We start from the raw sequence: 14,212 nt of genomic DNA on the forward strand, positions 1-14,212 counted from the left end.
GAGGCCAGCAGTTGTAAGAGGAATGACACATGAAATATTAATGACATAAAAAAAAAAAAATAAGAAAGAAATACATTAACATGGATTTCCTAAAAAAAAACTTTGTTTTTTGTTGCTTTTGGTTTGAATGTGATTCAAGATGACCTAATTTACTGCAACTGTTTCCAAACTTGCCTAACAAGTGACTTTGAAGTTTCTTGGAAGAATCGAATCTTTACCAGTTGCATGTTCATAGGACTCATCGCCAACACAAAGATCAGTTTATGGTCATTAAAATTATGTCAAGAACAAAATCTTGGTATCGTCAAAAGATCTCAAATCAACGTTTTCTCAATCTCAGCTTAAAGTTGCTTTAATTTTGTTAGCACAGAGAGTGGAAATGATTATCATTATCATGTGATCAGATTGCCTTTCTTATCAGGTGAAGAGGGATTCTTCATAGGTAACAAGAACCACTTGCTATTTGCTTGAAAGAAGAAGGGTTTCATAAAGTTTCTAAAGGACTGTTTCCTTTCAGCAAACTCCCTTATATCTTCTCAAATGTTAGCAGACCACATCATAAGAAAAATCTTCTTTTTTTTTGGCACAAACCTTTGTGTGATGAAGAAATCAAGCCAAAGAAAACTGACCAAGGTTTATTTGTTCAATTGTTTGTTCCACAGCCAAGAACTCCTCTCTCAGAAGGATGTCATTGAGAAGATGAAGCAAGCAAACCCTGATGGAATGGTATGACAGTCAAAAAAACAGAACTCACATCTTGTTATCTGCTTCACCATCTAGCAAAATGTGGAAATACAAGATATCAAATGTTTTACCTTAATATCATTAACTCTGATAGGCTACCTAAAAATATCTCATGTTACCTGATATCTCTTAACTCTGGTAGGCTACCTAGAAATACCTGATGTTACCTCATGTAGCTTCAGCACTAGCTTACCTACCTGCCAAGGTTTACACTACTTAAAGCAAGATAGACAGTTTGATTTATATTCAAGAATCTGCTTCAAAAGCATTCACAAGAATCTCAGTAACATCCATGAACAAAACTCTTTACTTCAATCACAGACATTTGGAAAAATATATGTGAGAACTTAAAAAGACCCTTGAGAGGATATCACAGAGTGTTACAGTGTATTGCACTATGAATGTTAGAGGAGTCATTAGTTTTGTCTCCGAAAAAGTGGAAAATGTTGTTGCAGAATAATATGCAAAAAATACACTTCACTATAAAGTCTTCCTAGTTATTAAGGTATCATAATTTTTCAGGGAGATCAGCTTTTCTCCGACAAACATCTTTTATTAAGTACCTTTATTGAGACCGAATCAAAAGTTGTCATTTAAGTACGATGTCAAAAGAAGAATGCTGAAGGGGCTGGTGGGGGAGGAGGGGGTCAGGAGGGGGCAGGAGAAGAGGGGGATTGGGAGGAGGGGGTGTCATAAATCACCATAATACTATCTCCTTTTACATATCAATCATATGTATATTCATACTGTTTGCTATCATATTTATTTTGATACATTCTGCATATTATATTTAGTGATGGGGTGGGTGTATGTGTCTGTGTGATGAGTTTGTATTTGCCATCCTCATCAACTAACACTGCTTTCTATTTGCATCCCTTTCTCAGTTCTACAATGCTTCATTGTCACCTTCCACAACCACGGTTGTCTCTAGTTGCCTTTTCTCTGATTTCTCTTCACAATAAGTAACTTGTTCGTACACATTATCAACCACAATAACTGTTCCTTCACTCTCAAACTTTACTTTCCTCAGGAGAAGATATTCTTCCAACAGAATGAGGTCACTGTTGATGCTGCCTGCTGCATCCTGAGCTATATCGCTGACATCCTCTCCACTCTGAAGCAGTCTTCTGAACGGTGAGATGACAACATGTTTATATCAGCTTACATTAATAGGAGAAGATGTCTTCTCTCAACCGACTGTCATCTGCATATTTCTGACAGTATACAGCTATATCTTCTCTTGGACTACTGATAAATATATCAGTCTGACTGAGTATTGAATAAATGATTGCTGGGAGCTATGAATTACTGGGAACCATGATATTATAATTACAAGGGACTATGAAGGCTTGAAATAAGCTGGTGTTCACCCGCAATCTTACACTGAAAAGGGTCTCAGATAAGTTACTGTAAGGCTTCCTCATCCGTGTGTCTCTAAACTAAACTATATCGTGGGACTGTGATTGCTGGGACTATGAATGACAGTGTCAAGACTATGTAATGACTCCCAGTGCTGATAGATCTGTTACAGAGGTCACAATGCTCTTTGCCTGCTATGACACACTGCAGGTTTCTTCTCTCTCAGTCGTAATTCAGCACTTTCACAACCATTATTATTACGGTGCCATCAAGTGATGGTTCTTTTTGCTTCACTTTATGGTCCTTTTCAAGGTTTTATTCGTTGTCAAGAAATGTGACACATACAGGAATTATTCCGTATGAAATATCTCATCTCGTTTTTCTTGCTCTTAATTAACACAGGCAATTAAGGTAGTTATGATAGATGCCTCGTAAACTGAAGAAGATACACTTTGTGAGGATCTTGATGATTTCATTGCAAATGCTTTGATTTTTACCTTTTTTTTACCTCATAGAAAATTGATTTGTTCATTATGAAGATAATCAAAGGACTTTGCTGTCTATCTGTTGTGATTATATCCCTCATTTGACCACATTTAGCCCCTTTCTCTTGAATTATGTACAGTCTTAAATAGCATAATTTGGAGCGAAAAAATTCTAGGAAAGTGTCTTAATTTGATCAGTTAAACAAATATTTGCTGTATTTGGTAAAATTGCTGCAAAATGAAACAAATTTCATGTAAAATGCTATATTATCGAAGCATTTTATTTGATTTAACCTAGAGAGACAACGTTATATCGGTTTCTTCTTTTCAGCGTTGCCATGACTGCCTATGACATGGAAACCACTAGTATGGACGTAGATTCAGATTGGGCGGACGAGATGGGAGTAGATGATGAGGACTCGGGAGGAGAAGATTCGGTGAGTAGAATCAGTTTGATCGGGCTTGTAAGAAGAAATATGAAGGTACAAAGGAAGGCTCAGAATAAAATAAAATATATAAAAAAAATAATAATACAGAGCTTGTGAAACAAAGCGCATTGACTCAGCTCCCATCTTGATTATCTCATTTCGTTGCTGAGGTACGATTTATTTAAAAACTTAATCATTTCATTCAGATAAGTCAATCATAAACATTTTTGGCGATGATCGGACGAATATTTCTTGCTAGTTTTGAAATACTACTTCTGTCATGTGTGAACAAAATGGTGAAAACTAATTGAGTGTGTCTTTTTTTTTTCTCCCTCTTTCAGGACGAAGATTCTCTGTGCAACAAGCTATGCACTTTCACATTGACACAGAAAGTCTTCATGAACCAGCATTGGTGAGTTTCATCTCCAGCTTATTATGATATAGCTCCCTGTGTAACGTCTGTTGATTATCATCAATAAACACCCACAGCCTTTATTGAGTATTTCTTAAAATAAAGTGGACTGTCACTCTTGTAGATGTTTGAAGTCAGTTGGAAATTGAATGGCCATTGTAGGAAATAATTTTATCTGGTATCGTATGGCAAAATAAGCAAAATTGCTATACAAGTGCAAAGATCTATAGCACTCTTTGTATACAGGTACAATAACATTTCATATCAGAGAGAGAGAGTCCAGTGCCTTCAAAACTGCTGCACGAGATTATAACACTAACTTATTCCTGGGAGTGCAACTTATGATTTCAATGGATTCTTTAAAAAAAAAAAGTGTTGGCATTCTAACCCTCGGGAAGCTTCAAATTAAAGATATTCTGTTTACAGAGTGCTCATTTAATGTTTTTGACTTTACACTTCTCTATTCGTCAGGTACCATTGTCACACCTGCAAGATGGTGGATGGGGTCGGTGTTTGCACCATCTGTGCAAAAGTCTGCCACAAAGGTCATGAACTCTCTTATGCCAAGTACGGTTCCTTCTTCTGTGACTGTGGAGCGAAGGAAGATGGCTCCTGCATGGTAATAAAAATTCTTTTTGACAGGTATCAAAATAATCCTTGGAGAAGAGGGTTCAGTAAAGAAGTGACATTGGTTATTGGCAGAAAAATATGTGTAACCCCATAATGTCAACAAATGAGCAACCCCCTGATCTAGTTAAAAGCAAACTTCAATGTCACTGCTGTTGTCCTTAGCATAACGTTCATCATATCTTCAAGGTCAATCTTCCAACACACAAGTCTTTAAATGTAAAATCATTTCATTGAGCTTTTTTGCCTCATTGATTCAGTAGCTTTGCAAAATTTGGCAAAAAAGTTGATAATCTGCTATTTGCCAAACCATCATCAAGGATTGGCTGTTAGAGATAATCCAACATACTACAGCAGAGAAGGGAGAGACCCCTGTAATTCTTAGATCTAATTTTTTAAAGAATTTTTTAGAGAAATTGTAGTATATTATTGATGCATATATATCATCGTCCATGGACCGTCCAAACTGATAATATCTCAAGTTGCTCAGGCTTAGTTGATGGGCCTGTATGTGAATTGTTTGCAGTGAGCAGGCGCGTATCCAGGATTTTCTAACCCGGGGGGCGCGAATTACTATCTAAGCGGAGCGCCACCATCGGTTGGCGCGCAGCGTACAAGAAAATTTCTGGTTTTGATACCCCCCAGATCACCGGAAACGGCACTTCTCGGGCTTGAAATGACCAACCAGATGTACACTTTTGGCCTGAGAACCAAGTATTTCTTAATAGTTTTTTTTTTTCCATCCATAACCTTTTTGAAGATTGTCAACCCGGCACACGTCATGTTCGACCTGATCGCATGTCCTGTGGGTCTTTGCTTTTGTAGGTGATTCTACGTCGCGGCCCACAATACACGTCAGCCCCACTTTTCAAGGTTTTAAGCCCCAAATTTGTTCAGAATTTGAAAATTCACATTTCTCGTGAATAAACTCACTTCAAAACATACCCATAATGTTGTACAAAATTTCATCTATGGACAACCAATATAGAAAAACTACCTTCAACCTCTCACAGACCGGTCAAAATTGCTCGAGTAGAGGGAAGTGTGATGCAGAATGTTGGTCAGAAATTTTCAAAAATTCAGACACAGTTAATTTTAATTTATTGGTGTACAAATATTAAACCACGGCTATTACAAAACTTGGTTGAAGGAAATGAAAAAATAGCAGATATTTCCGAAACCGAACACTACACACATAGGCGTAGGAGGCGCGGCGGCAGTGGCGGAGCTAGGGGTATTGGTCAGGAGGGGCGAGAATGGTCTGTAGGGGCGCTTTCGACACTATCTAAGCGGAGCGCCACCACTGGTTGGCGCGTAGCGCACAGACACATTTTGAGTAAAGATACTCCCTAGATCGCCGGAAATGACCCTTTCAGGGCCTGGCTAATTTGCAGATAAACGAAGAATAGGGTGTCATCGCCAAATTACACCAACAAAATGTGACAAATGTCAATAAGTAGATGAGAGCGCAATAAAAAAGTCAATAATCTAGAATAAGTAAAAAGTGGTAAAGAGCTGAAAAAGGCGTCAGCAGTCCATTTGAGTCCGTCAGGGGGCGCATCCGCCCCTGACCGTATGGACGCTCCGCCACTGCGCGGCGGGGGTGCAGCCCCTAATTCGCCATTACTAATGTAAAAGAAACTTTTGACATAATTGGACCTCCATGCTTTTTATACATCTACATGAGACATGTCGTTGTTTACATTAGCATCCCGCGGTATACTGCGCAATTTGAACGGACCGTACGGTACATGATGGCATGCGATGTAATAACCGATGCTTGCTTATATGATATTGACATTGACACGTTAAAATTTCTTCTCTTTCTTCTTTTTCTTTACCCTTCCTTCCTCTCCTCCTCCTCTTTTTCCCTCTTTTTTCCTTTTTTCTTCTCTTTTTTTTCTCTCCTCTTTTTCGTACCCGGGGGGCGCGCGCCCCCAACGCCCCCCCCTGGATACGCACCTGGTGAGGGTGCTAGTAAGATACCAGAGGGGGGCGGGGGGGGTGTTCAGATGGTGAAGTCTTCCTGAATTTATATTGGCCTCGTATTTTATTATTATGTTGATTTTAAGTGTTCAATCTTCTGCAAAAAGCTTTTAGTCATCCTGCAAAGCTCATCTCTAGTTAGTTCATTACAACACTTTGTTCACCTACTGGAGAGAGTTGTAAGATTCCTGTCATCTTGTATCGACAATTTGTGTTTTAGTTTTCCATATTTTGTTTTCATTCTAACGTGGTTTTCTTATCTTTTAAACCCCCGAAGGCACTGATCAAACGCCATCCTGGCAGCAACCTCGAATCCAGCATGTCAACAGCCAGTATGCCCTCACCATTCTCGTCAGGGGTGAGCACTAACGCTAATGCGAACACCAACGACAGGGGCAGTAACACTAGTACTGGATCAGGAAGACCAAGAACCCAGGTAAACATTCTTTCATTTAGTATCTCTTGAGCCATTAATCAACCCTTCCTCTACTCCCCCTCCCCGCCCCCCCCCATCACAAAAGAGAAAAAAAAAGCAGAAATTGCTTCTGTTCAAATTCAATTTCACTTTAGGCAACCATCTCACTGGCATCGCCAACCGAGAGGCCTCAGAGCTCACAAAAGTTTGAAGCCAAAGGTGTGCAGCTTAATGCTGAAGAACTGGCAAAGTTGAGACGATCCCTGAGAAAGCTACTGGAGAAACATAGAGGAGCTCTCTTAGCAGAACTGGTAAGGTCATAGGTCATGTAATGGACCAGCGGTCTCATTTCGTAACTAAGCATTCACTTAAATTAATTCACTTAAATTAACCGACAAGTACGGTAGATAGTCTTGAGGCAATTCTTATTCAGTTCATTTTGAAGGGTAGCAAAAAAGTAGAAAGTAAGTGCTTAATCCTAGTATGATTTTAAATCATGTATGGTAAGTTCAGTGGTTTTCTTTTCATTTCTTCTCTATTTAACAATCATTTTCACCTTTTCTAGGTTTTGTAAAATGAAGATGGGTGTGATAATCTTATTAGCACCCTTATGAAAGAAAGATTCCTGCTTGAATTAGCCCCTGATTGACCTCTTGGCCAAGGAAATAACCAATGGATATTACAGTGAGAGCAATGGAAAGGAAATAGCAAAGTAAAGATTGATAGGGAGCTGCCACGACTCAAATCAATTCTCTGCTCTTTCAAAGTTTGTTTAAAAATTTCCAACCAGTGTTCTATGTATTCTTCAGACATTTATATCAAAGGATTTAATAATGTAATAGGTTTTTTAGAACCAACGAACAAAATTATTTTAAAAAGTGGAAGAAAAGCAACCTTGGTAATGGGGGCCATCTTTCGTTCTGTTAAAACAGGAACGACACAACCCCAGTGGACCCATCATTGAACTTCTCGGGTCCCTGATGTCCCCCATCGAGGAGCATTACAACCAGACATCCGCAGTGGGCACCACAGCCAGGGCCCAGAGTGCCCTCCACCGACTCCACACAGAAGAGAAAACGGTGGACTTCTCAGAGCAACTTATGGTCAGTACCTCAATCTGCAGAGAGCATCTTAAATCACAAACCGGAACATTTATATTAAAACACAGGCAAAGGAAGGGTAACATTAAAATTGCTAAATTAAATCTAAAAGGAACTTACCTTCACATAATATTAAAGTGTCACTCATGAATGGATAAGGACTGTATTTAAGAAATACTCACATACTTGAACATTTATATTAAAATACAGGAATAGAAAGAGTAACATAAAAGTTGCTAAATTTAACATTAAGAGGAACTTACCTTCATATAATGTTAAATTGTGACTTGTGAATGGATAAGGACTGTATATAAAAAAAATCAGTTTCTTATCCTAGTTGAGGTTTGTAACTAACTCTTGCCAAGGCATTGTGGAAATTATATTCTGCAAAATATAGGCAGAGCATGGCTTTTATTGCCCTATAGTTTTGTATCTTTAGTATGTATATATGTATGCGTGTATGTATGTATTTTAGATCCTCCTGCAAGCAGGAACTCGTGAAGAAGCCTCATTGGCTTATCAAAGCTGCAAGCTGACCGAAGTCAGTCTCTTGATTCATATTTAGCATCCATGATTATGAATTGTCAATTGTCAACAGCGCTGTAACTGGACGACATACATTAATCTTGGAGTGACTCGAACTCGGGACCTTATGATTGAAAAGCACTGGCGTTAACCACTGAGCTAACACTCCTAACACTCCTTTAGTGATTGCTTGACAACCTGAATGCCATAATAGCTGGATACATATTATATTCACATCCGGCCAGTAATATTAAAGACTAGTGCTGTGTCATTAATACAAGTCTACCGCTAATCCTATCACCTGCTAGGTGCCGACACTCGGTTCCCAAGAAGGGGCCTTCGAGAACGTCAGGGCCAACTTTTCCGGAGACCAAGGTCAGACGATCCGTCAGCTTCTCAACGCTCATATGCTTCACCGTGTGGCCATGTGCTGTCTCGCATCACCCTACGGGAGGCGACAGCACCTGGCCGTCTGTCACGAGAAGGGAAGAATCACCGTCTTGCAGTTGTCTGCCCTCCTGAAGCAAGCAGATTCCAGTAAGAAGAAACTGACACTGACGGTAAGTAACAAAACAAGGGTTGAGTTTATATAGAAACATGGGGTGGCGAACTATTTGAGGGAGTACGACTCACACACAGTAAGGAAGATCTAACGTATAGTTTTAGTGACAGGTATTATAAAGATACACATGAATTTAAATGACTGACAGCAGTAGGGCTAGCTGGAGATGAGGGGTGGGGGCGGATGGATGGCGAGTAGGGGGTGGGGGTGAGGACGGAAAAGCAACATCTGAGGAAAATTACCCTGGAAGATTCTGCTAGGATCTAAAATGTCAGGCCCTCTAACTTATATTTACCTGCACAGAGTTTTGAAAAAAATAAGCTGTTCGATTACAATTTTTGCTCTCTTTGAAACTGACTCTACATTGGAAAGATTCTTTCAGCAAGTTTTCCTATCCCCTACTTGATAATTTTTCTTGGAATTCATTAAAAGTACACTCTGTACCTGTTTAGTTATAACACATGTACACCTACTTTACTGTTACATGGTTTGCTGAATGCTAGTTCTCATAATTCTGCCACTTAGTTGTATCTCTTTGATAGTTTTACCATATGAAATGAAATGAGCTTATTAAGTTTACTTTCTTACAAGGAATCTGAAGCTTGTATAATAAAAATGCAAAATTTGTTAAGCCTCCATAAAAGTTAGGACTTCCCAGTTACATTCTAGACTTCCATATCTAAGAATCCAGTATTCCTTATCCTGTATAAGAACATATCTTCCAGCATACATGTGTTAAAAACAAACCAAGTCATCTGAGTGTGTTAAATTTAGGTAGAACTGAGGTGGGATACTTCTTATTATGTTACCCCTGTTTTTATGTTAATGGCATCGTGAAACTTGTCTCATTTTGCAGAGACTCTCTTCAGCAACAGTACCTTTTACAGTCCTGGGAATCACTGGCAACCCATGTAATGAGGACTTCCTGGCAGTTTGCGGTCTCAAGGTAAGTTTTCTCTCGTTGAGGATTTATTTTCACTACAACTCATCATTATAATGTTGACACCGAGTTAAATATTTCTCATGTGATAAATTGTACTTGTGTGTTACATTGTACTCTTGTGTGTTAAATTGTAATCGTGTATTAAATTGTACTCGTGTGTTAAATTGTACTTGTGTGGTAAATTGTACTTGTGTGTTAAATTGCACTCGTATTTTAAATTTTACTTGTGTGTTAAATTGTACTCATGTGTGTTAAATTGTACTGGTGTATTAAATTGCACTCATGTGTAGGTCTACTTCTCATTTAATGATGTTTATATGTAACTATAAAGTTTCATCTCTTTGGTTGACAGGACTGTCATGTTCTAACGTTCACCGGTGCTGGTACTGTTTCTGATCAACTGGTGCTCCATTGTCAGTTAGAGGCAGGAAACTTCATCATCAAAGCCCTCTGGCTGCCAGGATCACAAACAGAACTAGCCATAGTCACAGCTGACTTTGTTAAGGTATGCTAGTAGGTTTTATTTCTGATCTAGAATAAGTGGCCTCTGTGGCCTTATTTAGATTTGAAATGAGAAAAATTTTGTGTATTTTTACTCTGAGTCGAAGTTGGTTTGCTGAAGTACCTGCTCAAAACTGCAATGCATACTATTTGGCGAGAGGAAAACCAGATTGGCTACCAAAGGGGAAAAAACAAACCTTTTTTAGTTTTAACTTTTCAAATTATGTAATGATGCATACTACCCACAGATTCCTTTGAATTCATTTAAGAAAAATCTAACTTACCTCGTAGGTCGTATGAGATTTAATAGATTTGGGGTTGTGACGATTGTAAAGTAATTACAAAATGGTTGTAGAAAAATACTTAATTTAATATTTGGGATGTACTGTTTTGAAGATTTATAGAGGATGTAGCTTAACTCAAAAAATTAGATCACAATATTTTTGTCCTGTTGGACTTTTAGAAGTCTTCCTGATATTTGATCGTCTATTAGGTACATTATGGAAACCGGCAGACTTCTGTTTAATTAATTCGACTGTTTTGTGAATTCACGGTAATAATATATTTTGCCTTTTTTTGTGGTTTTATGCAGATTTACAACTTGGCCAAGGATGCCATCAGTCCCAAGTTTTACTTCTTGGTTCCGAGCGGCAAGATCCGAGACGTTTGTTTCATCTTCACCGAGGAATCCCGTCATCTGGTGTTGATGTCATCAGCTGGGTACATGTACACTCAACGGATGGAGGCGGCCAGTGAAGCCAAACATGGACCTTTCTATGTGACGAACGTACTGGAGGCAACTCACGCTGACCTAACGGTAAGTCCAGATGGAAACATTTTGAGAAATAGTTGTATGAAATGTGAAAAATTGAGAAAAGAGAAAATGAGAAACAGTCTTGAGGGTTACTGTACTTTAAAACATTTTAGGTTTATGCTTAAAAATTCAAAGAAGAGCTGTCTCAATTGCTTATGGACTTAAGAAAGGAGTTTGCAGGAGGATTGCATCATTGAGGAGACAGTGTTGTTTAGAATCAAGTTCCTCAAGCTACAGGACTACAGAGGACAAACAGAGAATTGCAATAAAAGTTTGGTAGGATTTATATCAGCGGAAGAACTATTATTGGAAAAATTATCAGCAAAGCGTGTAAATCGAACTTAAAAAGAGCTAAGATATTTTGGCCCAAATAGGATTAAACCAGCCAACTTAGGGTAATATGGTTTGTTTTCTATTATTAACGGAGCAGATGTTTAAAAGGGAATTTTTTCTATCCTATTTTCTTTCAGGACACCGGAGGCCAAGTAGCTGGTGGAGGCGTGTCCTGCTATTATTCACACACTCTACAGATGTTGTTTTTCAGCTATGCCCACGGTTAGTTGACCTCCTTAAACATTTTGGGGGTTCAAGTTCTATTCTACTGTTAACAATTTCTGTCAGGCCCCAGGTACCACTCATTTCAAAATGCGCAGAAGTATGGATCTAATGAAACATGTTTATGGCTTTATAGCTAGTCAGGTGTACATTATGACCGCCAAGACGTTTGCTTCTTTTGTAATAAATGTATGTTACTGCAAATCACACATCAGTGATTGCACTAAGATTGCCCTTTTTAAAAGCCTGTCTAAAAACAATACCTTACATCTTATGCAATGTTCTTACCAAACAGTTTGTCTTTTTGTCATTTATTAAAACATTTTTTCAACCTTAACTATTCATCTGTATGGTCCTACACGAGTACCAGTGCAACAAAGTGGTGAACCAATAAAACCCATGAAAATGTACCCTGTGTGATTGTTGAGTTCTGTTTTAACAGTTACTGGGTTTTATACATTTACATAAAATTGCAGGAAAGTTGTAAAGGGAGATATTTTACAGTAAACTTGGCAAACCAGAAATTTCACATCTCTCATAAGCCACTCGTGCTGCTATTTTTTGCAAAAAGGCAATCAATGTTCTTCCCGCTGTGTAATAATGGACCAATCACATGTTGACTTGAATTTCGACGAGTGAAAGGTTTCAGAGGACCTTTAGTTAGCCCCAACCACCTAAATTCAACTTACTTTAACTACATTGGGCTTGTCAGCTGTCTTGAAATACAAAGGTCATGGTTCGTCGCTCTCAACTTTGCGTTTTGTTTGAGGAGATTGTGCAGGCTAGGATTCACTGTAGATATTCTGTGGTCAACAGTCATTTAACATTTAGTAGAATAAACGAAAATTTGTCAAGTTCACTTTTTTGAAGTCCATTTGAGTCCAGAATTTGATTTTGTAAGAAACTAGAGATGACAGGACAGGTTAGTTTGATTATCTGTGCTCAAATTTTCTTGCAAACTTACTTGTATTTCTTACTTTATGAAAAAATGTCACTTCCTTTTTCAGGCAAGACATTCTGTGCTCCTGTTAACCAACAGCAACTCAACATTTCTAGCATGTATCCCATCACCCTCAAGAAGTAAGTATTTTTTTTTTTTCCCCATCTTATAACTTTAAGATTTATTTTTTGGGGTGTATGTTTTTTATTTCGTTTTGTTAATTATTTGTCACCTACTCTTGGAATATGTAATACATGTAAACCATTAATTATTTGTTATATTATTGTTTGATGCAATTGTTTTCATAACCCCCTGCCATTACAAATCCAAGTCGTCCAGTCATGAAAGAAAAAAGATTTTAATGAAAAGAAATAATGCACAAATTTTGACAGTGTCTAGATCAAACTTGGTAATTGTAACAAGATATTTGTAACACTCTCTCTTCTATTACAAACTTAATAATAACAACTTCTTCTTCTTCTCCTTCTCCTCCTCCACTTCCTCCTCCTCCTCCTCCTCCTCCTCTAGTAATGGTGGTAAGTCTGGTAACCCCCCTCCCCTGTGTCAGTGGAACGAGGTACCCATGCACCCGGGATTGGTCTGCGCCCTCACCCAGGCCAACAGTATCCCAGTGGTCCTGATGATGGAACCAGACAAGATCAGAGTACAGGAGATAAAGACTCTACCAGCCAAGTCCAAAGTCCAGGACATGGTCGCCATCCGTCACTCGTCATCCTCCGAGCAGCAGAGGACCACCCTGATCCTCCTCTGTGAGGACGGCAGCTTGAGGATTTACATGGCTAACGTGGACACTACCAGTCACTGGATGTCCAGTCAGTTCCAGGCTGCAGGAGCCATCAGTGCCCTGAAACCGATCAAGAAGAAGAAAGTGGTGAAAGCAGGTAAACGAAACAACTGTAGATATATATGAGTTGATTGAAATATCAAATTGTTAAAGTATTTCTATTTAGTCTGATTCAATTTGCAACGTTTCCATTAATCAGTCCTTATTGTTTTAGTACAGAAAGTCTTCCATGTAACACTGTTTAAATTTTCATTCTGGTCTTTTTTCTTTTGTGTTTTGAAGGAAATTCTCCTTTTTTTTCCTTTTTTGTTGTTGTTAGTTACTCTGGTCAAATGCTTATGATGGTTGTGGAACTTCAGTATTTCTAGTAGTTTTGTACTAATTACTAGTAATTTATGTATACTGTGACCATGCTAAACAGCATTATCCATCCCAACAGATTTATGGATATCAAGTTTTCTTTGAAAGGATTTATCAAATTTTCAAAGCAACTAAAGATTTATTTAGAGCTTATCAAATCTCAGTGACTGTTGGCACCATATTGAATTAAAGATTTAAAGTCATATACAGAGAAATGCCTCATTCATCTTCTGCTCTTTGCAGAATGTTTTGATGTCATATGAGGATGTTACACAGTCGTATTTTGGGTGTGCATGCTTTAAACTGCATGAAAAGGATCATTAAATTGTGTCATTTCTTTATCAACCCGGGAGGTTGATAAAACTTCGCTGGCTATCATTCCGTAACTCTTTCATTCCTCGCTCCTCAATCAGGTCGACCTACAGGCCAGGTCTCCTTCCCGGTGGATTTCTTTGAGTCCTGCCAAGCACTGAGTGAAGTCGAGTACGGCGGTAACGACCTCCTCCAGGTCTACAACATCCAACAGATCAAGCATCGACTGAACACCAACGGGATGTATGTGGCCAGTACAAAGGTATGCCTTCCCCCCCCTAAACCCCAGCTATCATGAAAATGCCATAGAATTGACATTACAATCCATAAGCTTACCCT

At 38.6% G+C, this 14,212-nt stretch overlaps 1 protein-coding gene across 3 annotated transcripts in view; it reads left to right on the forward strand.

Moving 5' to 3' along the window:
- LOC139964134 (E3 ubiquitin-protein ligase UBR4-like) overlaps nt 1-14,212 on the forward strand; it is an 82,504-nt gene that overhangs the window by 25,706 nt on the left and 42,586 nt on the right. For all 3 annotated transcript variants that reach the window (XM_071965502.1, XM_071965503.1, XM_071965504.1), the window contains exons 34-49: nt 663-726; nt 1,775-1,878; nt 2,920-3,025; nt 3,358-3,428; nt 3,900-4,047; nt 6,319-6,477; nt 6,612-6,767; nt 7,389-7,559; nt 8,390-8,641; nt 9,500-9,589; nt 9,939-10,091; nt 10,680-10,904; nt 11,372-11,456; nt 12,464-12,536; nt 12,925-13,298; nt 13,975-14,135. In XM_071965502.1, coding sequence (XP_071821603.1) covers nt 663-726; nt 1,775-1,878; nt 2,920-3,025; nt 3,358-3,428; nt 3,900-4,047; nt 6,319-6,477; nt 6,612-6,767; nt 7,389-7,559; nt 8,390-8,641; nt 9,500-9,589; nt 9,939-10,091; nt 10,680-10,904; nt 11,372-11,456; nt 12,464-12,536; nt 12,925-13,298; nt 13,975-14,135 — 2,392 coding nt within the window. The remainder of the gene's footprint in view (nt 1-662; nt 727-1,774; nt 1,879-2,919; nt 3,026-3,357; nt 3,429-3,899; nt 4,048-6,318; nt 6,478-6,611; nt 6,768-7,388; nt 7,560-8,389; nt 8,642-9,499; nt 9,590-9,938; nt 10,092-10,679; nt 10,905-11,371; nt 11,457-12,463; nt 12,537-12,924; nt 13,299-13,974; nt 14,136-14,212) is intronic.

Source organism: Apostichopus japonicus, chromosome 22, assembly GCF_037975245.1.
Source record: "Apostichopus japonicus isolate 1M-3 chromosome 22, ASM3797524v1, whole genome shotgun sequence".
Classification (NCBI taxonomy): domain Eukaryota; kingdom Metazoa; phylum Echinodermata; class Holothuroidea; order Aspidochirotida; family Stichopodidae; genus Apostichopus; species Apostichopus japonicus.